A 26950-nucleotide genomic window follows, 5' to 3' on the forward strand; every position below is an offset into this window, starting at 1 on the left:
CAAAGGTCCCGGGTTCGAATCCAGGTAGCGACCGAAAATTTTCTTCTCTAAAAATTGTCCCCTTTCACCTCCTTTCATGCTCTCTAGCAATGTTCTGTTGTCTGCTTTCATTTCCACTTTCTGCCCCTGCCCCCTCACCTCCTTTGCCCCCTCCTCTGGGCTCCTGACTCTTTCTGCAGCCTTTCTACTGCTACTCCTTAGCTCCTCCTTACTGCTGTCTTTCTGCCACACCCCTGATCTTCTGGTAGGAAAGATCTACACCTAGCCTTCTCGCACAAGGGCGAAAAATCTCGGAGAGCCCGTGTGCAAGTTGTGCACGTTAAAGATCCCTTGGTGGTCTAAAATCGATAAGAGTAGGATTCGGCCGCCACCCGGGCAAAATTCAAAATTTCCTACCAACTCAAAATATTAGGTGTGTCCCTATGCAGTTGCGAGCGCCGTAAAACACTTTACAAAAACAAAACAAAAATACGGTGGTTTGCGCATTTGTAGGGGTAGGGGTAGGGGTAGGGGTAGGGGTAGGGGGTAACGTTAGGGTTAGGTTGGGGGTAGGGTTAGGGTTCGGTCAGGGTTTAGGGGTAGAGTTAGGGGTTGGGTGGGGGCGTGCCCGCGTGATCGGTCGGAGTCTTTCTTTTTTTAGGGAGAGTGGCTTGCTCCTCTGAATAAGGGAAGCTTTTGGGTTAGGTTTTTGTTTTCCTTTTTTTTTTTTCCTTCTAAAAACACGTGTGAAATGAAATTGTTCCTTTTTTTTTCTTCTCTTAATCCCTTACCCTGACACGTGCGCACAAAACAAAACTGAACAAAGGAAGAACGGTAAGGAAGAAGCCGCGATTGTCCATAGTGGCAACTCAAACTCAAACTACGAAAGTCCTTCCTTTTATGCAAATGAGGTAGACTGGACTCAGAATGTTACTTTTTTAAAAAGCCGTTCGAATCAGCTTCTGTATTTGTGCGAAGGAACCTCGAAAAAACCTTTCAAGTTAAAAAAAACAAAAACAATTGCGTTTTGTGACTCCCAATAATATCAACTGATTAAATGGGCAGTCGACTTCCAATAACCAGTTGAGATTACGGGGAGTTGATCCCAATAATGCCTTCCTAAAATCTTTATCTTCAATTATTGAAAATCAAATGTATAATAAGCCTCAGGTATTAAAAAGGCTCAGTGTCAGGTCGGGGGCGGTCCCTGCCACTGGTGACTTGTTGCAAGGACTGGTGTTCTAGCCTGTCTACTTTTGGGGGCGTATACCTCGTTGACATTAGCAGTCAGGGCTGATGAGGCTCACTGAGCCCAAACAAACAAGAGGATTTTACGAGAACCATTTCAGTGGCTCTCGCAGCTGTTCACATTATGCGTTTGTCCTATGTGACGGAGAAAGATCGGTGCTGGTTTAGATGAAGGTCTACTGAAATGTTTCTGGCTGGGTTAACTGCCTAGCCGGTCAACTGAGTATTGAGGGAGGACTTGTAACTAGAACCAGCGTTTATACAAGCTGGGACTGTCAATTACCATGAAATTAATACTGTTCTTGTTATTGTAGTTTTGTCGGTTGGGATGGGTGGGGGAGTAATAGTCCCAACTGATCACTTGCTGTCGCGACTTACTTGTCGATCAGAATCTTTACTGCCGCAAAATTGTGTGACGGAAGGAGTTCCGCCAAAGGCCGGTCGACCAACAACTTACAAAAGAGGGGATATTTTGAGGGGGATATGCCCTAACCCTAACCCAGGCGCTGTTCGTCCATAGAGCACGGTCGTGCAGTGCCGCCCAAATTTTTTTAATGTTCTATTACATAAAACACCCATATTAATAAAATAAAATAAGCCAGAAACAAACACTATCAAAATATTAAATTCTATATCAAAACAAGGTCCTCACTGGCGCTATAACTGTCATTTCTGTGTCTATAGCGCCGTAAAACATCTACTATGCCATGCCAAAGTCCACGCGCTTTAGCTAAACATAATAGGATATTCAACAGTGTAATCTGACCTATAAATCGCTCTTGGGGACAACCCAAGCGATGACGACACTCGTAGCGAGTTTGGCGGTACATTAATATTAATAAGACGGCACATCTCAAATGTGCTCCTGTCGGACAGTGCCGAAACATAGCCCACAGTAGGCAGTCTAAAAATAAATGCGATAGACCGGACGCTATTCTTTGCAAAAATTATGTGAACCCCGGAGCAATCCAGTTGAGTGCTCAAGTGAATTGTGATTGGTTCATTGTCTGCCTTGAAACTATTTTAAGTGACTCTGTGACCGTGAACCTGAGGGAGGTGAACGTGACCGTCCTATGAGTTGTGCCTTTGAATGGTTTTGTATTGAAGTGGTGAAATTTGTTACTTGCTAACAAACAAATTTAGTACTAGAAATCAAAGCGACAAGTAAAAAGAATGAAAATAGTAGCACGAGGTCCTCCCTCACCAACCGAAAGATCCTACAATTACACCCCGTCTCATTTACTATGCCCTTGACCATCTGCAGCATGTGATAGCTTAATTGTGCACGTCCACTTTTTAGCCCTACGAGCCGCCCCTGCCCTAACCCTAACCCTAACCCTAACCCTAACCCTAACCCTAACCCTAACCCTAACCCTAACCTTAACCCTAACCCTAACCCTAACCCTAACCCTAACCTTAACCCTAACTCGAGTATAGTTTTGCTCCGTGGACGTTGTTACGGTAAGTGCCGGCCCTCAGCGGAACTCCTCTTTCTGTGATCTACATAATGTATGAAGGAACCCCACCCACACGTAGCAAATTGTAAACGCTACCACTATTGATATTCAACGCCCCCAGCACAGTCGTTATACGGGGAGTGCCCACTAGCGCGATCGGGTCGGGTCGGGTCAATTTGGTAGTCGGGGCTAGCCAAGTTGAGGGCGCAAAGCGGCCATCGTGGCACCAACCGATCGACTCGGTCGGAGACCTGCAAAAACAAACGCGTTTATTTTCAAGCCTGCGAATCGCGCGATCGGGTTGTTTGTAGCCAATCACAACAAGGCTGAGTCACGTGTCCGTGTTGACACTCAAAATCTGGTGGTGCCCTCTTCGAAAAAGTGTGGGCTTTGCAAACAAAGTTATCCTATTTGTGTGAAAAACAATTAAAGCAAAACTAACAAACTGTGCTATTCCTATTCTTCTGGAAAAACGAAAGAGAGCTTCAAAACAAAGACTGCAGCACCATCTGAACCAATGCGCTGACTTCCGCTGACACGTTTTGGGCCGTGTAAACTATTTTGTTATAAACGATCTTTGATAATAGAAAGTTATTGTAACCCATGTTTATGGGATTCTAGGCTGCAGCAGCACTGCAAGAGGGAAATGCCGAAAGGAGCCCTGAAAGCCATTGAGGTGAAAGGTGTCTCTACTTTAACGTCCAGGTCGTCAAGTACAATCGCGGCGGGGTTGTAGTGGGCACTGAAACCACCAGAAAACGACCCGACTCGACGACCCAACCCTACCCGACCCGATCCGCTCGCGCTTGTGGGCATCCTGTGTTACCGTGGCCAATCAGGCGGCACTTGCACAACTCAAAATCGCTGCAGGCCCTAGACTCTCTCTCTCTCTCTCTCTCTCTCTCTCTCTCTCTCTCTCTCTCTCTCTCTCTCTCTCTCTCTCTCCCTCTCTCTCTCACTCTCGGAGCTACAGAATGGTACCGGTACAGGCTAAATTTATGGAACTAGAAAGGAAGAGGCTAGCCGTACTTGATAATGATGGCTAGACTGACAAACAGCAAAAAATAGGCCGACTGAATTGTACATGATGTTTTAGTTCGCATTTCCTAAAGTATTTGTATTTGAGGCGAAACCAACAGGTGCCTTACTGACAGTGCATGTATTTTAAACTGGAAAAATTTACCAATGAGAGCTGTGTATTAAACGGGTACCTAATAGGGCCTAAAATAAGGACGGCTAGACTAGCAGGCTAGCCGTACTTAATAATGAAGGCTGAATTGTAAACACAATTTTAGTTTGCAATACCTGAAGTATTTGTATTTCAGACGAAACCAAAAGGTGCCTTACACTTACTGTCATGTATGTATTTTAAACCGAATAATTACTAGATCTAATGAAAACTGAGTACTCAACAGGTTTCGGTCAGTAGGGCCTAGCCTAGATCTAAGTACGGCTAGCCACTTCGTTAAAGATAACACAAATTAACACGCACGAAAAAGAACGAAAGGGAAAAGAAAGGAAAAAGGATTAGGGGGGAGGGGCACCTTATTTTATCAACCGGCTGTCCAATTTTCTTGCCTCAGGCGGCCAGGCGTGGTCTCGCATTGCCCGATGCTTTTGTCATAAATTTTGAATCGGGCCCTCACGCTGTGGAAGGGCCGTCATAATCCTTTCACCTGTCGTTATTGTTAGTCCCTCCAGTGAATGTTCACCCAAGTTGACCAATGGGTAGACCTATCAATAAATGTTCAACAGCTGGTGAGAGAAGCATGATCCGTCTTAACCCAAAAGCCCCGCCCACAACTCATGCACAAATCGTGTGCGAGGTGACTGGTCACTAGTTTGTTAACCTACTGTAACAAAGTAGCCACTGACGATGACGTGAACTTGCAACAGAAGCATTGCTCGTTCTCCGAGTGCTGGCGACCCGTATGTTTGTTTTACCACGGCACTCGGTCTTCATCGTCTTACTTACATGATATTTCGTTTCTTACCACCCCCCCTCACGAAATCAAAGCAACTAAAAAACAACATTTTACACCCCCACCCTCTCTTTTTTTCAAAAGAAAAGAAAAACCCTTTTGTATTAGCCCTACGACAGTCTAAAGTCTGAGATCGGCCCCGGTTTGGACCTCAGAAGAAACAGATGTGCTTTCTTCATTTTGACCAGTCCTGCCTAATACGACCACCTGCCTGATACGGCCACTTTTCTCCTTGACAATTGGAAGTCGTTTTACACAGATTTGACTGTACACACAATTTGCGTGCGTTTGGCAAACTATGATACCTTGCACACAATTTCGTTCGTATAACAAACTATGATACCTTGCACGCAGTTTCGTGCGTATAGCAAAATTTGAGTTTTTGGGCACTCATATGCGTGCGTATAGATTCTCCCTATTTGAATACGGGCCAAAGGCCTTTCAAATAAATGAGATCATTTTGAAATCTTGATATCTCTCTCCCACGCATATGCTTCCCTCTCTCCATCCGTATCTCTTTGAACTCACTTGATCTTTAATACAATTTGAATTTTTTCTCAGAAAGTTTGTCACTTTGGTCGCCTAAAACTTTCGAACCACTTAACTTTCGAATTACCCCCCCCCCCTGCAAAACGGTGGTTCAGAATCATTTAAAGGGTGCACAGTAATATTAAGGAGTCTGGCATCCATGTAGTTTAATTTTCAGGTAAAAAAAATAATTTCGTTTAGATCTAACCTTGGGAAAGTCGGTCTTCTAAGACGCCATTGTGAACAAGTGAGGCTTCCGTTCACAAGCAGTGCGCATTGTTTCCAGAATGACTTGACGATCGATTCTTTTGAGTCCGTTCACTGAACGGGTACCCAGCTAGTTATATATAATATATAAATTTTAATATATTTCTTAAGACTACTACTTCTACTATTACTACTGCTACTACTACTACTACTACTACTACTACTACTACTACTACTACTACTACTACTATTGTCGAACCTGTGTAATACACAATTTCGTCTTATAGTACACAGCAGATGCATTAGCGCGTGGACATAGCAGAACTGATTGCAGGTCCAGGGTGATGTATTTGACTTTGGTGCTGCTCATGCATTTTTTCTTCGTCTGCTGTCTTTTCTTCCTGTGCATGTTTAGCTCTCTAGTGATGTTGATTGAATGCCCCCCCAGTCTTCCACATTTCCCTCCTCAAAGCTCACACAAAGATCACATCTATCTTTTCGAGGATGGAACAATGACAGGTTCATAGCATTGAACTCCTCCTAATCCTTGAAGGCACAGAAAGTACCACAGATGCACACTTTCCTTTATGTAAAGGATTACTCCTCCTAATCCTTTACGGCACACTACCTGTAAGCTCTTGAAAGCAGGTTCTAAGTATAACTTACTGGAGTCCTTCGACAATAGTGAGATAGCAACTTGGGCAGATCACGAAGACACTGTTTAAGTGACTATGATTCTGTAGTCTCCTTCCTCACCCTTTATCTCTGATCTGGAACCACACCGTCTGCTACACCCAACCAGACAGATGGACACGTTTTTCTTTTGGGGGGGGCGTGGTGTCAATGGGTTAAGAATCAACTGGCCGCTTTTAAGGGCAAGCGGGCTAAACCAGATTTCGAGGGTTTCTAGGTATCTTGATCTACACCAGAAGTAGGAATTGCCCTACCTATAGGGGAAGTTTGGTTTCATTGGTGTGTATATTTCTTTGATTCTTTAAAGAGAAACTGAAAGAGGGGCAAAAGCTTTACCTTCGATTTGATCGAAATCAGCATTTTTTTCAGGATAGCCCACCTGTACTTAAAAGCCACCAATTAAGCAAAGCAGAAGACCAATATTACGAGTTTCTCAGAACACCACGCAACAGGCGATGATGGGTGCGAAAGTGGAACACACACACATACACACACACACACATACACACACACACACACACACACACACACACACACATACACACACACACATACACACACACACACATACACCACCACCACCACCACCACCATCAACAAAAACAACAACAACAACAACAACAACAACATCAACAAAGACAATAAAAACAACAACCACAACAACAACAACAACAACAACAACAACAACAACAACAACAACATCATCACCATCACGACCATCGCCACCGACAACAGCAAAAGCAAACAAAAAATGACAATGATAATCTTTATTCATCTCACAGGAATGTATAGAAACTGACGACTGAGAGACCCTCTGAGAGATCTGACAAAAGAGACGTAAAATCATGAAAGGAAGTTATTACAGAGAGACACACTTTCAGGTACAGACATGAGGACTGACAAATTGGGAGGGGGGGGGGAGGCTTTGTTTAAGAGAAATTAAAACATTGAAATGGTAAGTGAAAAGACGAGTCGACAACTGGGAGAACAAATGAGAGAAAAGGGAAGCGGAATTGACATTCACGCAGACAAACAAATGCATTTAAATAACGATAAAAAGCAGCATTCAAATAAACACAAATTTCTTATTTAAAAAAAAAATTGAATGTGAGTTTGGTAGTGTGAGTCATTCAGGTACCATTGTGTTCTCTTATCAATAGTGCGTCATAGTGGCAAACAGGACCCTTGGGCCGTGTCATATAATGTTATGAGGTACACTTTGTGCTGGGAACTGTATTGCAAAGTCAGCAGTCGAAAAAATTACACTGGGGTTATGAAAACAGGTGCTATTTATGTCTTTGAATCAGAACCAGTATTTGAAAGAGTCGAGAAATCGAAGCACACTGTAGTTCAATCTTTTCAAAATGTTTCCAGAACTTTGCAGGCTCCAGCTAAGGAAACTGTTAACCACAATTGTAAGTAGTGAGCTCTCAGACAAGAGAGAAAGTATAGCGTATGTTCTTTAATAGTGCAACACGTTGGCTTGGTCAAGTCCTGGAGATTAGAATTATGTTCAGTTTCAATGACCGATCAATGAAGACGATAGCGTCGCACAGACTTCACTACTCATGTTGATGGTCAGAAAGGGAGGCTGCAGGATTTCGGATGCCGAGTAGCGCGCTTGGGGGTCAACAACCGGACGTTTTTGGCTCAGATCCATGGCGCTGTCTGAACACAACTCTCTAATATTCTCGAGAAAGCTGTAGTCCCCAGCAAAAGATGTCCCCGTTCAAGACGATCTCACAGTCATCACAAGAAAGACCCATAGAGACACAGTGTTCATCACATCCGGGTTGAAAGAGCATCACGCCGAAGAGCATTGGAACATGTTAATATTCAAGAGTGTCAGCAGGAGAGATCAAAGCAGTCTTTGCTATGTCTCCTTTTGGGTAAGAGAGGGGGGGGGGGGTTCGTCGAGACTGGGGGTCACTGGTAACCCCAAAGTCACTGAACTGACAACAAGCGATGTAACTTCATCTGGATTTTAGAATTACTTTACTGTCATGTTTGAGGTTCACTTAGTCGTTGTGCAGAGTCAAGGAAAATAAATGACGGCGATTATCACCCCGAATATTTGTTATTTTACTGTCTACTCCGTGCCTGATTTCCAGTGTTGGTCTGTGTTTACGGAACCCAAAGAAACGCTGTCTAGTTTTTGTCCAGTAGGTTAATAACTTAAGGTGCGATTTGCCAACGTGCTTTGTTTCATATATTGGTGCTTTCCCGTCAGTTCACTTGAACTGGAATCGAAGGATCCAGTGCTATCACAAGATGTACGTGGTATTGATGTACAGAACACTCCGTCATGGATGTCTGTATTTGAGTCAGACGTATGCAACACACTGGTGTTACAAATTTGATTGGTTTTCCTCTCGACCTGATCACGAATTGATTCATGTACAGCAAGGTCACCACTCACGTTGGCAGTCAGATAGGGATGCTGCAGAACGTCGGCAGCCGAGTAGCGTTCTTGGGGATCAACAACCAGGAGGTGTTGGATAAGGTCCACGGCGCTGTCTGAACAAAACTCTCCAGCATTCTCAGGAAAGGAAAAGTCCCCATTAAGGATGTCCTCGTGCAAGACGGTCTCGCAGTCTTGGCAGGAGAAATCTGTGGAATCAAGGTGAGCATCACAGCCGCGTTGAAAGGGCATCACGCCAAACAGCATTTCGTACAGCAGAACACCAAGACTCCACATGTCGCAGCTGGTGTCGTAGGGCGGCCTAGAATCATCGTACATTAAATCGACGACCTCTGGCGCCATGTACAGAATGGTGCCGACCGGTGACGTCAGAGTAGTCTTAGTTTTGTCCACTTTTGAGAGTTCACGCCGAGATGTGAGGTCAGTGGCAAGCCCGAGGTCACACAACACTAGTGGTGTGACCTCTCCTGACTTTTTGCACAAAATGTTTTCAGATTTTATGTCCCGGTGGGCCACACCATCTTTATGAAGAATCAGGAGGGCTTTTGTCAGGGCGTTCATAACTTTAGACGATTCTGTCTCACTCAGACGAAGACAATCACGTGATTCCAAAATCCCTCTTAGGTCTCCTCCTCCCATCTTCTCAAAAACTAGGTAAAACATGTCATCAATCTCGCAGAACTCTACAAGTTTGATAATGTTTGCACAATTGTTGTATCGTTGGCAGATGTTAATCTCTTTTAGAACTTCCCTTCGGCTGCTATAATCGCAATTCTTGATTATTTTTACAGCATACTCCACCCCTGATTTCCGGTTCCGGAAAGTAACAACAGAACCGTAGGATCCACTGCCGAGTTCTTTTCCTGTGCGTTCGTAACGCTCACACATATTTGCAAACGTCATTTGTTTTACTTGGTTGTGCTTTCCTGTCAGTTCACTTGAACTAGAATCGAAGGATCTACTGCTATCAACAGATGTTGCCATGGCTGGTTCAGACTCTTGCTATTCCAACAACGGGAAAACAACACTCAAGAAGTTGACAAATGCTGGAAAAAATGTCCCAAATCAAAGGCCTCGATCATAGGTTTCTTAACCAGGCAATGACTGTCACTGCGACGTCGGGTAGAAATAATAAACTTAAGCCAAAGGAAGACCTCACTCTGTCGGGACCTGAGAAGAAAAAAAAAAAAGATTCTGTGAATTTTTTCAGTTAGTCCTTAAAGCATCTCTAATCTTTGACAATCGGGAAGACAAACTAAAAAATATACTACACAATTATCAGGTGGTCAAAAAGAGATCTTTCATACATGTGAAAATATTTGGGTTAAAACAATTCCTTCTTCCCAAATGAGCTATGCGATGCAAGCATTATCGCTGCCAGAATCAGTATTGCTCGAGATTGTCCACGACATTATTAAAAAAAAAACACAATTTGTGGAACATGAAAACAGTCAGATAAAAGTTTTATAGTTAGACATAGAAGAAGGAAGGTTAGGAATTAAAAGACTTCAAAATCAGCATTAATTAAATGGTATTCCTCCTTAAAATTAAAAGGCTCACAGAGCGGTTGATAAAGAAGGTGAGAGTTCGGAAATGTCAATTACTAAAACATGTTCTTTTTTTTTTTTTTGGGGGGGGGGGGGTAATTAGAAAAAGTGAAATATGTGTGTATGGCAGATGTAAATCCATAGATCTGTACAAATTTAGCTAGAATATCATACATAATTGTAATATTATGTCATAAATGTGTCAGTAACAAACCTCCCTCATATCTTAGTGATCTCATCCAGACTTAAGTTCCATCTAGATCAGTAAGACCAGACGATCAGTTAGATCTTTTAAGAGTTCCTCGAAAAGGAGGTAAATTTTTTATTTTTTTAAAGCTGAAAAATCGTTTGCCTACCATGTTCCATAAGTTTGGAACTCTCTTCCCTAACCCCTGAGACATTATCTGAGTCTAAAATTAAAACAAACTTAAAGACACGCTTAAATTTTCCCACCAGGCCAAAATCCACCACTGGCACAGGGCTTTTCCCTGACCTACTTTTACGCCCCTACCCACCAAAAGAAAATGTCAAACATCCAACTAAACACACACAAACCATATTATATGGTCCATCAAACTGAAGTTTGAAAAAGATACATCCGAGGGTGCTACAGTATAGAAGATTTATTCCAATTAAATTAGTTTGGGGTTTCTGAAAGTGATTGTGCAATATTAAAGGTGTCATATGAAACAACAATTTTTCAGTTTCGAAAAGTCATAACTAAAAATGTAATGTACAGCAACAGCATGATTCAAACTTCCCAGGTAGGTTGCCTCAAGTAATGCAACGAAATGCTGAAAGTCATGTATGTGTACCTATTGAAAAAGTAAAAATATGAGACATACAGTAACTGAAGTCAGGGGAGCACTTTTATTTTAATTATTTACGTTTTGAAGGGGACAGAAAAAAAGCGCAGAAATGACCTCCCCCCAAAAAAATAATTTTAAAAAATAATCTGTCAGTGATATACTATCTTTCATATTCGATAACAGGAAGTCTATTCTATTATTTCGAAAACGTGGATCGGCTGAGAATTTTGTGTCGTTTCATTACTGGATTGGAATAGATAGCTAGCCACTTGAGCTGTAATTTGTGGTTCTCGGTCCAGCGAGACAACGTACGCGAGCCTCACGGTAGGAAAAGTGTATTAATTAATTTATGAAATCATTTTTATGTCAAAAGATTCATGTTCAGTACAATGTAATGCAAATGATTATGTACCCAAATATTATGTACATGTATTTTGTTATCCAGCGAATTGCATTGTGCATATTATTTTATTATGTATTTGTATGTGTCTCATTTCGTAACGATGTGTAAACGTGTGCGTATGGTTAGCAAGTAGGTGTGTGAGTATGAGTGTGTGTGTGTGTGTGTGTGTGTGTGTGTGTGTGTGTGTGTGTGAGAGAGAGAGAGAGAGAGAGAGAGAGAGAGAGAGAGAGAGAATGTGTATGTATGTGTATGTGTGTGTACGAGTGTTTGCTCGTGTTTGCGTGTAATGTGTGTGTGCGCACACGTGCGTGTGTGTGTATATAAGTGTATGAGTTTGTGTGTGTGTGTGTATGTGTGTATGTGTGTGTGTGTGTGTGTGTGTGTGTGTGTGTGTGTGTATGTGTGTGTGTGCATATCATTTTCGTAAATGATTAATGTAAAGCGCCTTGAGCTGTGTTTACATTCGAGTGGGCGCTATAGAAACGATCAACATTAATTTTTTTTCAGCCGTTCTAGAATGAGAGGGTTCTGGAATGACTTTAATTCAACGAAACTTTACTTCTCTTTGTTGTAACAAGAGAAAACCAGTCAACTAATTCATCAAATTTAAAAGTCAAACTTCAGTTAATTCTGATTTCAAAGATGTGAATAAGCAATAAGCAAAGTTACATTTGGAATTCAAAAGAACATTTTCTTGACGGTTCTAGTGATGGAGCTGGAGCGGGAGCTGTGAAAGCAAATATTGCTGTTAAAAACAGCGGACAATAATAATAATAATAATAATAATAATATAATAATAATAATAATAATAATAATAATAATAATAATAATAATAATAATAATAATAATAATAATAATAATAATAATAATAATAAATAGCATTTGTATAGCGCATATCCCCGCTCAACAGCAGGCTCTATGCGCTTTACACTATATTATTACCACAGCAGACCATTAGAACACTCCGAAACATTCTCAGCTTCCCGGGAAGAATACAGTGCAAGCAGCTGATTAAGCGCTCAAACACTAACAAACTGACAAGATCTTTCACTGTCTATAGTCGGGTACCCATTCCCACCTGGGTGAAGTGAGGAAAATTCGTGTAAAGTGCCTTTCCCAAGGACACAACGTCGGGCCTCTGACGGGATTCGAACCCACGACCTTACGGTTGCGAGTCCGAGAGCCTAACCACTAGGCCACCGACGCCACATTCATTCATTCATTCATTCATTCATTCATTCATTCATTCATTCATTCATTCATTCATTCATTCATTCATTCATTCATTCATCAAATTTTGTATTCATTTATTCATATTTTTGTTAGTTTTGTTTCTTCGAGCTTTTCGGTCTCCGGATATTATTTTAGTCCGATCGCGGTCTCATGAGGTAGACTTGATATAACTTTATCTGTGTTTAAAACTAAGTCTTGTCTTCCCCACTCATCAGTTCTGATTTCCGACACGTAATACGAAAGTTTCATTGCCCGTTATGTCTGAGTCATCGTTAGAAGCAATGCCGTTTATAATGGTCCTATTGTATTGTATATTGAGCATATTCGCAGTTTAAAAATATCTTAGGCATTACATTGTTGATGATTTTTCTAGTGGAATTATATGAACGACGGGCAAGGTTTTCCGGACTTTTTCCTTGCCCGACGATCATAATAATGTCTCGGGATCCGTGACGACTGCAGATACCGATAACTTGTAAGCTCACCGACTGGTGGAGTGATACTTATTTAATATACTGCCGATTCAGAAAAAAATATCGCTTTCTAACTGAGTATAAAATGTAGCATTTTAAGGCTTTTCCTTTTAGTCAGTTATACTAAATAGTTAAACAAGTTCGTTATATTATAAAAAGACAATTTTCACGACCACGTGGTAGATTTTTTTTTCCATTTTTTTTCAAATGAAATTAAAGGCCGGTGTCTACCAGGAGCTGTAGGTCTTATGACATTTATTGATCATTGTCACTTAAGAAAGACAGTAGGTTTCATTCAATATCGGAGAAATCGAGCCACTGGCATGCTCCGCGCGTTTCTTCTGTAGCTCCAGGGGCGAGTGTGTAGTGAGTTCAGACTGACAAATAATGTCAAACAAGTTAGTTTCGGTGACACGGGGTTTAGATGGGTGGTCAGTAGGGTCTGTCCTTTAGCAAGACATGACAATTGCAGCTACAAAAAAAAAAGATGATAATAATAAAAAGCAGTGCGCTGCACAGTGGTGGCCAGCAGTTATATGTTTATGAAATAGTTCTGTATTGGTGTGATATTGTGTCTTTGGTATTCTTTGTGTTTACGTTTGTGTGTTTGTGTATTTATGTCTGTCGGTTTGCCATTGTAGCCCCAAATTTCCTCATCTGGATTAATGTAGCGTAATATCTTCTTTTCTTATTTCTTCCACGTGAGTTTTTCTGTTGAGGTTAAATGTCTTGGCAACACAAGAAACTCGTGGCGCAGGCCGATGGTGAGATTTTTCTGATGTTGAGTCAATCCTTCAATCTTACTTTGGGGACCATGGTCAAATGTTATTGGATTTTTTTCTAATAAACAAAGACATAGTCTATAGTTGGGGGGGGGGGGAGACAAAAAGAAAAGGAGAAATCTACCAAACGGTCTGGAAAAATATTAATTTTCGTTCTTTTAAAGTGGATGCTGGTAACACTAATTGAATCACTAAACTGTCGTTTTTATAGCATGAAATACTTTTTAGAGTACTTAATACTCATTTGACATGGGTGAGAAAAGCGTAAAAACATTATAGACTCGATTATTTACTGTAAAAAAAAAAGTACTTTTGTTTTGATCGCCTGGGCCCATGATGTCTTTTTTAACAACAGACATTGAGGCATAGATCTTAACCCCATCCTTCTCAAAAGTATGAAAGTAGAACGTGATTAGGGTTTCATAACACTAACAACATCATCCTTTGGAAGCAGCCCCCATGTGGTGTTTGGGTATTTGTTATTGAATCTACCTCTCAGGGTGATGGTAGTTTGACCAACGAATTGGGCTGGACAGACTTTACATGAGATGAGGGAAATGACGTTTTTCGTTCCACAGGTGATGCTTTGAGAAATATCTTTTTTTTTTAAATGGAGGCTTTAAACAATTTTAGCCGTGGATTTTCATGTACATTGGGTAGTTGGTGGTGATGAATTGTGATGAAAAATTGTCTTTTCTGTTTGGGAGTAAGGGCTTTGTAGGTCAGAAGGTTTGTGCGATTCAGTTCGCTGACTTTCTCGATAATGGGAGTTATAAAACATTTCCGGCACCTGCTGTGAACAAGGCTGATTGTGAACACCTCTATCCGTTGTTTATAAAAATTTCAAGGGAGCAAATTTCGGTGGAGTCTAAGGGCACCACTCCAGACCACAGAACGGAATATAATGTTTGGGGTGGTTTGACCACGGTGGGAGGTAACGATTAGACTCGGTAGTTCTTTTTTATACAGGTCTATCTCAACTTTGTTATCTGCAATGAGAAGGGACATGTCCAGGAAGGAAGTGGACTTTCATTGTCTGGAATAAGTAAATTTGATGCGCCTTGTTGAGATCAGTGATAAATTTCCGGGTTGTTTTAGAGCAACCACTGCCAAGGGCAGAGCGGTATCATCATCATCATCATCATCATCATCATCATCATCATCATCATCATCATCATCGTTTAATGATAACAACACTATGGAAATATTACGTCCACTTAAAGCAAGATGGGCGATGGTGCGTGTGAGAAAAAATATATTTGAAAGGTCAAAGAAAGGGAGAAACTGTTGTTAACAGTCGTTCAAATTAATGGACATGCAGGCGTACCCTCCAATCATTTTATTACAGTGCTTCAAAAATTCGTTTTACAACTTTTTGTCAACTATTTCTTCAACCATCAAACATGAATTCTCCAGCGTCTGCACAAGGACCTATACTAATTTGTCTTAACATATCAACTTTTTTGTAAACACCTGTAAGCTTTAATTATTCTTTAAAGTTCCTCCGAAAATCTCAATGGATCATTTCTACAGATCTTAAAAGGTATACACCACATGAGATGAGGCAATATCAGTTTTACCCGTTAAAAAGTTTTTCGGGGATTAGTTGTGTCACGAATTTTTACTGCACTATGATAAAGATTATCATTGAGATAATACGTAATAGGAGCAGCAGCAGCAGCAGCAGCAGCAGCAGCAGCAGTAGTTGTAGTAGTAGTAGTAGTAGTAGTAGTAGTAGTAGTAGTAGTAGTAGTAGTAGTAGTAGTAGTAGTAGTAGTAGTAGTAGTAGTAGTAGTAGTAGTAGTAGTAGTAGTAGTAGTAGTAGTAGTAGTAGTAGTAGTAGTAGTAGTAGTAGTAGTAGTAGTAGTAGTAGTAGTAGTAGTAGTAGTAGTAGTAGTAGTAGTAGTAGTTGGAGGAGGAGGAGGAGGAGGAGGAGGAGGAGGAGGAGGAGGAGGAGCAACAGCATGCATCCAAATGAGTAAATTAATCTTTAAATATCTTTAAATGTCAATCATGTCGGGAACTCTTATACACAATTAGCAGAATGAAACATGAAAGGCAGGGGAGGGGGTACTTTTGTTTTTCCTTTAGTAAAGTTTTACGGCACTTGCAACTGCATAAGGTCATATGAGCACCAAGGGGTGGATGTCAACAGAGAAAGGGAATCAGGCTTACTCTGTTCCCCTCTCTCGCCTCAAAAACACAAAGTTTGCTTCGACTATAAAGGCCCCCCAGAAATAGCAGTTCACAAGAGAAAGACAAACATACAAAAGAAGAAGAAGAAAAATAACGATAGTAAGTATGAGGAAAGAAAAAGCAGCAGTTCCCCCTAAGTTGTTCCGGCACAGTATAAGCACATCATTGATAAATCAGCCCATTTACAATTCTACTGTGCATAGAACTTGTCAATATCCCTCCTTTGGGAATGACTTAAAAACACTTCAGTCAGTAGCGCTGTCCTCGGGCAGGGGGAGGAAGGGAATGGGGTTACTGGAATGCAAGGGATGAGTTGTATTTACGTGGTAATTTCACTGTCTTTGAAATGTAGCTCCTCGATGTTTTAGACAGTGAAAATTTGATGAGAACCCAAGTTCCAGTTTCCCATTAATTCTCTTTGAACGGGTTTTTCTTTAGTAGGTTTTTGGTTTATCTCAATGCATTGAAATTGCAAATTGAAGGCTCCATTGTGGCCAAGGCTGTTGGCATGTCGGCATGTTGGCCAACTGGCGTGCAGAAATATTTTTATACTGAATATCTACGGTTATTAAATCTAGCTCTCAAGGTGGTGGTAGTTTGACCTACATGTTGGGCTGGACAGATTTTACATGAAATTAGGTAAATGTCGTTTTTCGTTTTACAGGTGATGCTCGTTTTACAGGTGATGCTGTGAGAAAGATTTTTTTTTTAAATATTGGGGCCTCAACATAGTTGGTCACTGTCATGTATGCACATGTTTTACATCTTGGTTTTTGACAAGGACCAGGGCACACAGTTTTTTAAGGAGGAGAGGACATGGGTGTTAATGCTTTAGTGAGCATGAGGAAATTGCCGAGATTGGGGTCTGGTAAAATGCGTCATCATCATCATCATCATCATCATCATCATCATCATCATCATCATCATCATCATCATCATCATCATCATCATCATCATCATCATCATCATCATCATCATCATCATCATCATTCAATTAATCGTAATTCCCAACAGTATACAATAGAAGCAACAACAACAACAACCAAAAATATATTTCCAAGCAGTCACATGGTTTATGAGAGTATATAACTAACAACTTATAACTTGTTCACTTTCATCTGTCAGCTGTTGAAACACGGTAAAAACACATTGCTCTTATTAATCTTGTTAGGTCTTTGCTTGCGAGTCTGAAGGTTGGATGATCAACATAATTTTAAAGCACATTATTGAAGGTTACTAGAAAGTAAGGTTCTGGCACGTTTTCTTTAATGTTTTATGCCCCAAGGTAAATTAATAAATAATTATCTGCTAGAATCTTTTCAACACGAACAACCGAAAGTGAACAAGTTATAACACATTTTACTCATTACTTACCAAAATTCGACAGCAAAACCAGAATACAGGACACAAAAGCATGCACGCCACGTTCTCTTCCAGCTACTGTATGACTCTCCAACAATTCTCAAACAAACCACAGGTACAACGATGTGAGCAACTGGTGTCCGGTCTCTAAACTGACGATATATATATACCCGACTTGTATGAATTTCATTGGGTTTTCTTTATACCAGTCAAGTTTTTAACCACGTGTCTGTCGCCTCTATGTTACAAAGAGGGTACGGCGCCTGGTCACTCGATGTGTTTACTTTTGAACTAGGTCCAATCGTTTGATCTTACAAATTATTAAACCGCCGTATTATGTTTCCCGTTAACACCTTAAAATTGTTACGCAAAGACCCACAACCCCAACCTCCACACCACTTCACAGCCTCAGGCTGGGATTACGCTGTCTTCGTTGTTAACCCTTGAACATCCAGACTGGCTCAGAGTCAGGATAGTTTTGAGACAATGCGAATGGCACTAGAGCTTCATAATACCCACAAAGTTTTTATTGGACTAAACTTTTACTTTGAAAAGTTGTATTATAATAATGATGATCAGTGATAGGAGGTAATATTCTGTTCTTTGGGGCGGTTAATACGACTTTTCTTGCTTGCAATCTGTAAATCCGGTACACGGTAGTGAAGCAGTTAAAGGGTGGTGACGACCGAAGGTAACCACATGTTAACTATTATGTCAGCGCTCGAGTGGAAATAAAAAACACACATAATAAGGGGGAGGCTGAACATTCCCATGTTGGTTTTTTGTTGTTGTTCTTAGCAGTGGTTGGCTAAAGAAGGGAGAGGGGAGAGAAGAGGCAGAAGGAGGGGAGGAGACCTGCAGTAGCCTGGTCAGGCCTGACTGGACGAGAGCCCGGGTTGGAAAAGGGAGGGAGTTGCCCGTGTATGGTAACAATACTCCTTGGGGCGGTGGGGTTATTGTTCTTAAAGGGTGGGGTGGAGAAAGAAAGACGAAGAATCGGGAGGGGAGATAGGCTTGGTTAGTCAATCAAGGAGGAAGTCGATTAAAAAAGGTGTTCTATCATCGCAGTGTTAATTAAATGAAGAGAAAACAAAAATAATGAGCAAAGGTGGGCAGGTACGATGGTTACCCCCCCCCCTCCCCCCGAACAGAGATAGGAATTTATAAAATGCACGGAAGAGGGGAGGGGGATTTAACCTTTTTACCTAATGCAGTTTTCACGATGCACCTTCCATAAGAACGCCATTATTTTATGTGCAATATCCCCTGGATACCGGCAATTTTGTGGTATTTTCAAAGAAATAAATCTCCACTATTTTAAATCAGTCTTTTGTATTTGATTTCAAAGGAAAGTTCAAATCTTTGTCAAAACAGTCATTCGTTAGCAGTGACGTAGGCCATTATGCAAACTGTGTGTGACAAAAAGGGAAGCGCAGTGAACAATCCCATTTTTCGCAAGACGGGGAATTATAATATTTCACACTAGTTTATGAAGAACGGTTTTTAATTTAACGCCAAATATTGTGGAAAATATTATGATTTAGTTAGACAAATTGATATAAACAGCTGTGCAAAGTATGGGGGACACTAATTGACTTCTAAAGAGGTATTTGAAGACAAGTTGTGCCATGAATTTTTTACCGCGTTATAAAGTTTATTGGCGTTTTTTCAATGATCATGGTGCCTGTTCAGACAGGCGTGATCCGGGATAAATAAAATGTAACTGGAATTATTAGAAAATTCAACTGAACGAGTAAAAATGTGCTGTTGGGAGCAGCTTTATGAACAGCTCAACATACTCAAGAAACGTTACAGTCAACAACTTCTTTAAGTTCAGTTTTGAGTTGTACACCTCAAAACAGCCAGGAAAGTGTAACTTGGCTGTTTGAGCCCAAGTACATACTATTAGTCAATTTCTTTTTGTATTTTCTGTTCAGTACCGACAACTCGGCTGTGCACGCCACTCCTGTGCGCATGTTCCACTGCCGCCAAAAGGTTCTGTATCCGGTGGTGTTGCCTTCAGCGTACCTACGCTCTTTGAGAACACGCCTTTGTCAAAGTCAGGAATGTTATGAATTAACACGGTCAGTTTACTGGACTCCATCACTTTATCTAGCAGCTTAAGAACAAGTTTCTTGACACAATTGACCCTTTGTACTTTTAGGGTGTTTTCTCGCGAATAAGTCTCAATGTTACCAAACAGTTCCAATACATCATCAACTTTCTCTTAAAGGAAAAGTAATAGGGGTTCTCGTGGTCTAAAAGTAAGGGATTCGGCTCTCATTCAATAGGCCCCCTGTTCGAAACCTGAGAGCAGCGGAAAAGCTTCTGCTCTGAAGAAAAATATCCTAATTTCCTTCGCTGATCTCTAATCATGTTCAGTCGTCTGGTATCGTTCCACTTTCTACCCCCTTCCCCACCCTTCTGCCCATTCTTATTGATATCGTGCACGTTAAAGATCCTTTGGTGGTTCTGAAATCAATAAAAGTAGGTTTCGGCCACCACATGGGCACAATTCCAAATTAATTATGCATTTGCAAGCGCCTCAAAAAACTTAACCCCCCCCCTCCCAAACAACAACAACAACGAACAAACGAAAATGAGGGTGAAATTTGTTCACCTGAATTGTCTACACCTGACATGCTTCGATAAAGTGAACAACAGAGGGGGGTTTCTCCCTCTCTTTGAAGCTAGCTTTATGTTCCTTGAAGTACAGATATTTGAAGTGGAAAGATTGACAACGTTTCTTTCTCTCTCTCTCTCTCTCTCTCTCTCTCTCTCTCTCTCTCTCTCTCTCTCTCCTTACATTAGTGGGTCAAAGATCATACAAAAACAAGATAATTCACTCCTCTCTTTGAGCCACTTAAAAATCATCATCATCAGGTGCCTTGCCGACTGGCGTGGGCGATCATCATGGATATCCACTTCCATCTGTCTTGCGTTGTAGCAATGGTGTATGTTGTCCTTGCTGCTCCCAGACATGTTGTCAGCTGGTCCAGCATCTTTTCCCTCTGTCTGCCTCTGCCTCTCTTTCCATCAAACTTGCTTTTTGTTACAATATTCTCTAAAGCTTCTTTCCACATTGTGTGTCCAATGAAATTTGCCTGTCGCTTTCGTATATTCGTCATATTAAGCTATCGTCACTTTAAAAGGTGTCCTAAAAATTTGCGGACGCTCCCTTCGGAAAAGTGTGGACAGAGTCACCCTACTTGTGTGAAAAATAATAACATCGAAATTAGCAAACTTTGCTATTCCTATTCTTCTTCTTTATAAACGAAAGAGGGCTTCAAAAAAAAAAAAAAAAGATTGCAGCGCCATCTGTACCAATGCGCGGACTTTCGCGGACACTTTTGTTTAGCTGAGTGAACTATCGTGTTGTGTACGATCTTTGGTGGTGTAGTGGTCAAGCTCTTTGTTATTGCACGCTTGAGTTAGATTCCTGAATGTATTTCTACCTTGACACAATTAGCCAGTGCTTTTCTTTTACTATTAAAATCAACAGTTACTGTTTTTCTGTGTAACTTTAAACAATTCTGTGGGTTTGTCAGTCCTGTTTTTCCTGCATCTTCCTGACATCTTTGTTCTATTTGACATAGCTCCCCCCTGACCGATCAACAAAAAGCCCCATGAAGATCTCCAAACCACGGCAATGAAATGGAATTGGGAATGATATTTGAATATTACAAGTTTGGTTTTGAAAAGACTATTCTGCAAGGAGTAGTGAAAGAGAGTAGAAAGGGGTGCAGAAAAAAAAGATGAACAGAGGGCATCACTGAGTTAACAGTGAAGCCTTCAGTACTGATTATTATAGTCTGGTTCACAGGTAATCCAGGTAGCACTCCAAAGACTCTACGCAGGGTACAAGAATGTTGTTGTTTTTTTTTTCTTTGGAATGGGCACCAGCAATAAATGACGAATCAAGGTTTTGAAGAAAAAGAGCCATCTTCCTTGGCCCCTCTTGGGCACCTGCACTTGTCCTACTGAAACTTCCACTTTCAAACCTACTAAATCAGGCAATTTACAGAGAAGTTTAAATCTCTCTAGTCTAGGAGGAAAACAATTTCCGTTAAGGCTTTCACAGCCATTGAGGAAGCGTAATATTTAATTGTTTGTACGTCATAATATACATGTAGAACTAATTACAGTCGAGCCCCTTGGACTCTTCAGCTTTTCGCTTCTCTCACTCAAGATAGCATACGGAGATTCAAGTTTCGTTTTTGGAGAAAAAAAGACAATAGAGTTTCGTTTTTGGAGAAAAAAAGACAATAAATACACGTGCTGTGTGTAGCATTGTGTCGTATGTTAAGTCCTGAGTCAATACCTTCACCTATTGAACAGCAAGGTTGGTTTATATAGGGCATACACTTCCAAAAACTGCTGAGTTTCTGCTCCTCTTTCAGGGCCTCCTTATTTTAAACTTAAAATTTCGATACAAAAAGAAAAACGAATTGAATCGTGGAATATATCTGCAAAGCTAACATTTTCTGAAAAGGAAAACTTACCTTTTTTTCCCCCAAGTGTTTTACGGCGCCTGCAATTACATAATGCCAAATGAGCGCGAGGGACACATTGAACAATTTTATTTGGTAGGAAATTTTGAATTTTGCTTGGGTGGCGGCCGAAGCCTCCTCTTTTCGATTTTGGACCATCGAGGGATCTTTAACGTGTAGATCTTACCTACCATGAGATCAGAGGTGTTACTGAAAGACAGCAGTAAGAAGGAGCACATGAGAAGCAGTAGAAATGCTGCAGAATGCGTCCGGGGCCTAGAGGAGGGGGAAAAAAGGTGAGCGGGTGGGTGCAGAAAGTGGAAAAGAAAGCAGAAGAAAGATCATTGCTAGAGAGCAGGAGAGGAGGTGAAAGGAGACAATTTTAGTGAAGAACATTGTTCCGTCGCTAACCGGATGAGAACCAGGGACTTTTGAATGAAAGGCGAACATCTTAACCTCTTAGGCCATGAGAGCCTCCCCCCCCCCCCCCAACCTTTTCGCTTACCGAAAGATATTAGAATTTTCTTTTAAAAATAGACCCACTCAACTAAGTAAACTTTTGCAAGTGAGAGGTTTAGATGGAGCCTGTGACCCTTTTTCAAGAGTGGTGCCATCAAACTTACAGTTACATAATTTACAGAACATCTCGAAGGGGTAGACGTAACCTGATTTTCTCTCGCGAGCTTCACTAAGTTTGAATTCTTCCTTGGTGGGTTCATCCTTCAGATAAACCTCGAATCGGGAATGGTCTTTGAAAAACACCATGGTTTCATCAATACAACGTCCTGTTATTGTTTTCACAGTTTTGGGAACTTTTCTTTGTAGATACCGCGTAAATTAAATGGCTTAATCTTTAAAATGTCATAATAAACTCTCCGTGGTGCACTGACGGTGTGTTGTTTGTAAAGGGAAGCGAGAAGTGAGACCAGTCAATCAACATTTTCTTTATATGATTGTTATCATTCAGCAGAAAGATGAGTGCAAACCTGGGCTTAAAATTCATGGCCATGGAGAGTCAGTATTTTGACGTTAAATGGTGTATGTTTAACACCCCTATCAACACCAGCTAGACCTATTAGGTAATTTAAGAGGCCGGCTATAGGCCTACCCATATGAGCGAAAATACATAACAAAGAATCATTCAATATCTACAAGTCTATCTGGTTTCCTGGTTTTGCAACGTAAACAGCTTGCCAAGGTTTACAGGTCTTTGATTCATTCCCCTCCATATCGTTTTGTTTCAGTTTTTTAAGAGTCTATCAACTCTTCTGTAATGACCAGTCAGTATATCTAATGCACACGGTTGTTTTGGTTGGTTCCTCCGATTGTCAGTGAACCGAGAAACGCGGGTAAACTTATTTGTGTTTCAAGCCCACCGCATTTTTATCTTCTAATCCCTATACTTATTCTTGTTCATTTTTCCGCTTGCTATACTCTCCCTTACAGTTCTACAGCTACAGCTGCTGTCTTCATATCGTAATATCAACACCCCCGCCAGTCATATAATCCATCCTCTCATCAGCAATGTCTGTGCATGCAATCTAATCTCATGTCGTATACTCGATTCACTATGGGTCGCTTCTTTAGCAATTTTTTTTTTGGGGGGGGGGGGGGGGGGGGTAAATGTTTTTTGGCGCACGCAACTACATAAGGTCAAATGAGCGCGTGGGACACATTAAACTTTTTCAGTTTGTTAGGAAATTTTGAATTTTGCCAGGGTGGCGGAAGAAGCCTAATTTTGTCGATTTTAGATCACCAGGGGATCTTTAACATGCACACGGTCCTCCGAGATTTTTCGCCCTTGTCCGAGAAGGCTAGGTGTAGATCTGTCCTATCAGAAGATCAGCTGTGTGGCTGAAAGACAGCAGTAAGAAGAAGCCAAGGAGTAGCAGTAGAAAGGCTGCAGAAAGAGTCAGAAGCCCAGAGGAGGGGGCAAAGGAGGTGAGGGGGTAGGGGCAGAAAGAAGAGACAATAGCAGACGACAGAACATTGCTGGAGAGCAGGAAAGGAGGGGAACGGAGACAATTTTAGAGAAGAACAATTTTCGGTCGCAGCGCGGATTCGAAACCGGTATCTTTGAATGAGAGGCCAACACCTTAACCACTAGGCCACGCGAGCCCCCTTTAGCAAATCTAACGGTTGTGCTTTATCGTCAACCGCCATAGTAACCCCATTCAAATCGTTATGATTTTCGTTTGCTTCAAGATCATTTCCATCATCCGATCTTTCTATGTACTATTTAGAACCCACGACACCTTTAAGAGTAAGTCTTCATTGCGTTGGTTTGAGCGCTGCAACTTTCAATGTATGTAAAACTTCCCGGGAACGCCCTCGAAAGTGACCTCAGAAATTCGCCTGCAAATCGAAACACGTTCAAGCAACTCAATTTCTGACAGCAAGAAACAATTTCAAAATGATATTTGAATACTTTTTGAAAGTTTGAAAGTGAAACGCGTTGTGAAATATCGCGCGTCAAGAACGAGCACGGTACGTAAAAGACCACTGTGCCAACATGACGTCAAAGATTCATCTTTGGAGGTGTGGCGGGAAGCAAAAAGGTTAAATCGTACTATTTACAACCTCTTGGGTTGAATCACTTATCATGAACATAAGAATAATTAAAAACCCATGTCCCAAAACAATGAAGATACCTATAGATCTAGTGCGGTCAACAATTAGTGGCGCAACTTATTGTTAACTATTTAATTTTCTTCAACTATTCAACATTAAGTCTCTATCTTTTGCACAATGACTTGTATCAATTTATCATAACAGATGGATATTTTTTGTAAATACCGGTATTCTAGAAAATTCATTAATAAAATATACTAATCTAGATTCTAGATCTAACTATAAACACCAGTGGATGATTTATTCTGATTTTTAAAAAAGTTTACAGCCTGGACAATACCCTTTTCGAAAACAAGTGCGTCACTTCTTTTTTTTGTTCTTTCTATTTGCGACTTTAAGCTTATTAAACGCATGTTTGGAGAACTTTAGTGCGAAAAAGGAATCTTTTTGCAACTAAAAACTGCTGTGCAAAGTATGGGTGACATTGAGTCACCAATTAAAAAGATTATTTGAGGAAAATTGCGCCACGAAATTTTGACACACACACACACACACACACACACACACACACACACACACACACACACACACACACACACACACACACACACACACACACACACACACACACACACACACACACACACACACACACACACACACACACACACCTTTTCCGCGGCTCTCTGTGTGTTTTTGTTTTCTTTTTTTTTTCTTTCTTTTTTTTAGGAATTGAGTTGGCCAGTGTGCTCAAAAGATAAAAAGAGAGTGCCATTGTGTTTGATCGAGCACACACACACACACACACACACACACACACACACACACACCTTTTCCGCGGCTCTCTGTGGGTTTGTGTGTTTCTTGTTTGTTTTTTGTTTGTTTTCAGGAATTGAGTTGGCCAGTGTGCTCAAAAGATAAAAAGAGAGTGCCATTGTGTTAGATCGAGCACAGATAAAAGCAGCTTTTTTTCCTTTTAAAACTCATTTTCCTTCTTTTATTAAGTAACAGCGCACAGAGTGCAAGCAAATGGCGGTCGTTTCAAAGAGGTATAGGTCAGCTTTCTGATGCAAGGTAAAGGGATCTCATTAATAAGCAATCGTAGGTCCGGTTACACGTAACTATGAATTGTATTAAAAAAACTGGACGATCTATCGAACATAGGACAAATTGTTAGGTGTTACCACAAAACTGTAGGCTAGAAAGTTTGGACGATTGGACGATGGCTTGAAGACTCGGTCGAGAAATCGAGCGCTGCTTGGTATTAATTTTTCGTGCGGTCACGGTCAGATTTTATTTGGGGGAGACGTGCTGTGACGTAGAATCATTTTAAAATTTGCCGCCGCGTAGGATTAAACTTTGAGCGCAACATTTTTAGCAATAATTATGGCAGCTTAGAACTGATTTCACATTCCAAATCTGCGTATCAAAATAAGCAAAACCCTTCGGGAAGAACCTGCATTGATTCATGGTCAATATGTACAGTGCTCCGTCTCTCATTCAATGTGCCCATTGTGGGTGGGATCGGGCCAGTGTGCCACGCCACAATAACCCCAGAAAGACTCACGAGTCAAAATTGCAGCCGCCAGGAACACCCTAGAGCCAGTCTGGCGGCCGCCAAAAGCACTCTATAGTCTATCAGGCGGCGCCAGATTGACTCTCTCTTCGCGAAAACGACTCTAGTACAAGGGAGGATAACTGTAAAAAGAAAAAAAAAAGTCCCCTACAGTTATTGTTCTTCTTAGCCCATTCTTAGTTTTAATTTTACCACTAAATTCAGTAAGTTCTTTCTGTCGATTTAGGGTTTAGTTTTTTTGAGGAACATTTAGTAGTTTTTGTTGTTTTGGTTTGTTTTACTACAATAGTAATATAAAATCGATTAAATAATTTAGTCAATCTTTATAAACAAAAATAAAAAAATAAAATAAAGGCGAAAACGATGACTAACGAAGTTTAATCTATAGGCCAAGAACAGTAGGCCTATAGACTTTCTTTCAAATCACAATTGAATACGTTTGACTGAGCCGAAATGAAGAACCAACTATTACAGTAAAAGAGGTAAGAATAAATATGTAAGAAAAGGCAAATTAAAAAAAAACAACCGAGTTTTGTTTCGTCCCATTTAGTGGAATAAAAAAAAATCTAGATCTAGAATCTAGTAGTTTCTTAAAAATCTGGATCTAGAATTTAGTAGTTTGTAAAAAACCTGGATGACCTCTGCGCTGAACTACATGTATTTCGCAGTAGAATGATTATAGTGCGGTCAGAAATTCGTTTGTATTCGCATATGGGTTACGTCACAGCTCACTGATGATATTTTTTTGTGTATGAAAACTAGTTACAAGAAATTAATTTAATAGAGAACACTTTTTTTTGCCCAAAAACCTCTCAAAACACGCGTTCAATAAAGATAATCTCTTGATTGAAAAAAACAAACTGACCACGGACTAGGACCACCCGTCAGATCTATTCCCAATACATTGAAGTAGCCAGTCCGATATAGAGTTAAAGATCGATAATTTTTGCCAAACATCGATTTTTTTTGCCTTGAATAGTTCCCGTGGTAAC

General features: G+C 40.8%; 1 protein-coding gene across 1 annotated transcript; it reads right to left on the reverse strand.

Annotated features, from left to right (window-relative positions):
• Positions 1-6846: 6846 nt before the first annotated feature.
• Positions 6847-19628, reverse strand: LOC101855547 (MAP kinase-interacting serine/threonine-protein kinase 1-like). Its single transcript, XM_013079276.2, has 2 exons — positions 17334-19628; positions 6847-9686 (listed from the first exon to the last, which is right to left on the reverse strand). The coding sequence occupies exon 2, from the start codon at positions 9498-9500 to the stop codon at positions 8262-8264; it is 1239 nt and encodes a 412-aa protein (XP_012934730.1). The 5' UTR covers positions 9501-9686; positions 17334-19628; the 3' UTR covers positions 6847-8261.
• Positions 19629-26950: the final 7322 nt, after the last annotated feature.

This window comes from Aplysia californica, unplaced genomic scaffold, assembly GCF_000002075.1.
Source record: "Aplysia californica isolate F4 #8 unplaced genomic scaffold, AplCal3.0 scaffold00046, whole genome shotgun sequence".
NCBI classification, from domain to species: Eukaryota; Metazoa; Mollusca; class Gastropoda; order Aplysiida; family Aplysiidae; genus Aplysia; species Aplysia californica.

Bases quoted from the DNA above. Each gene is read 5' to 3' on its own strand.
- LOC101855547 (XM_013079276.2), bottom strand. From the start codon at position 9,500: ATGGCAACATCTGTTGATAGCAGTAGATCCTTCGATTCTAGTTCAAGT.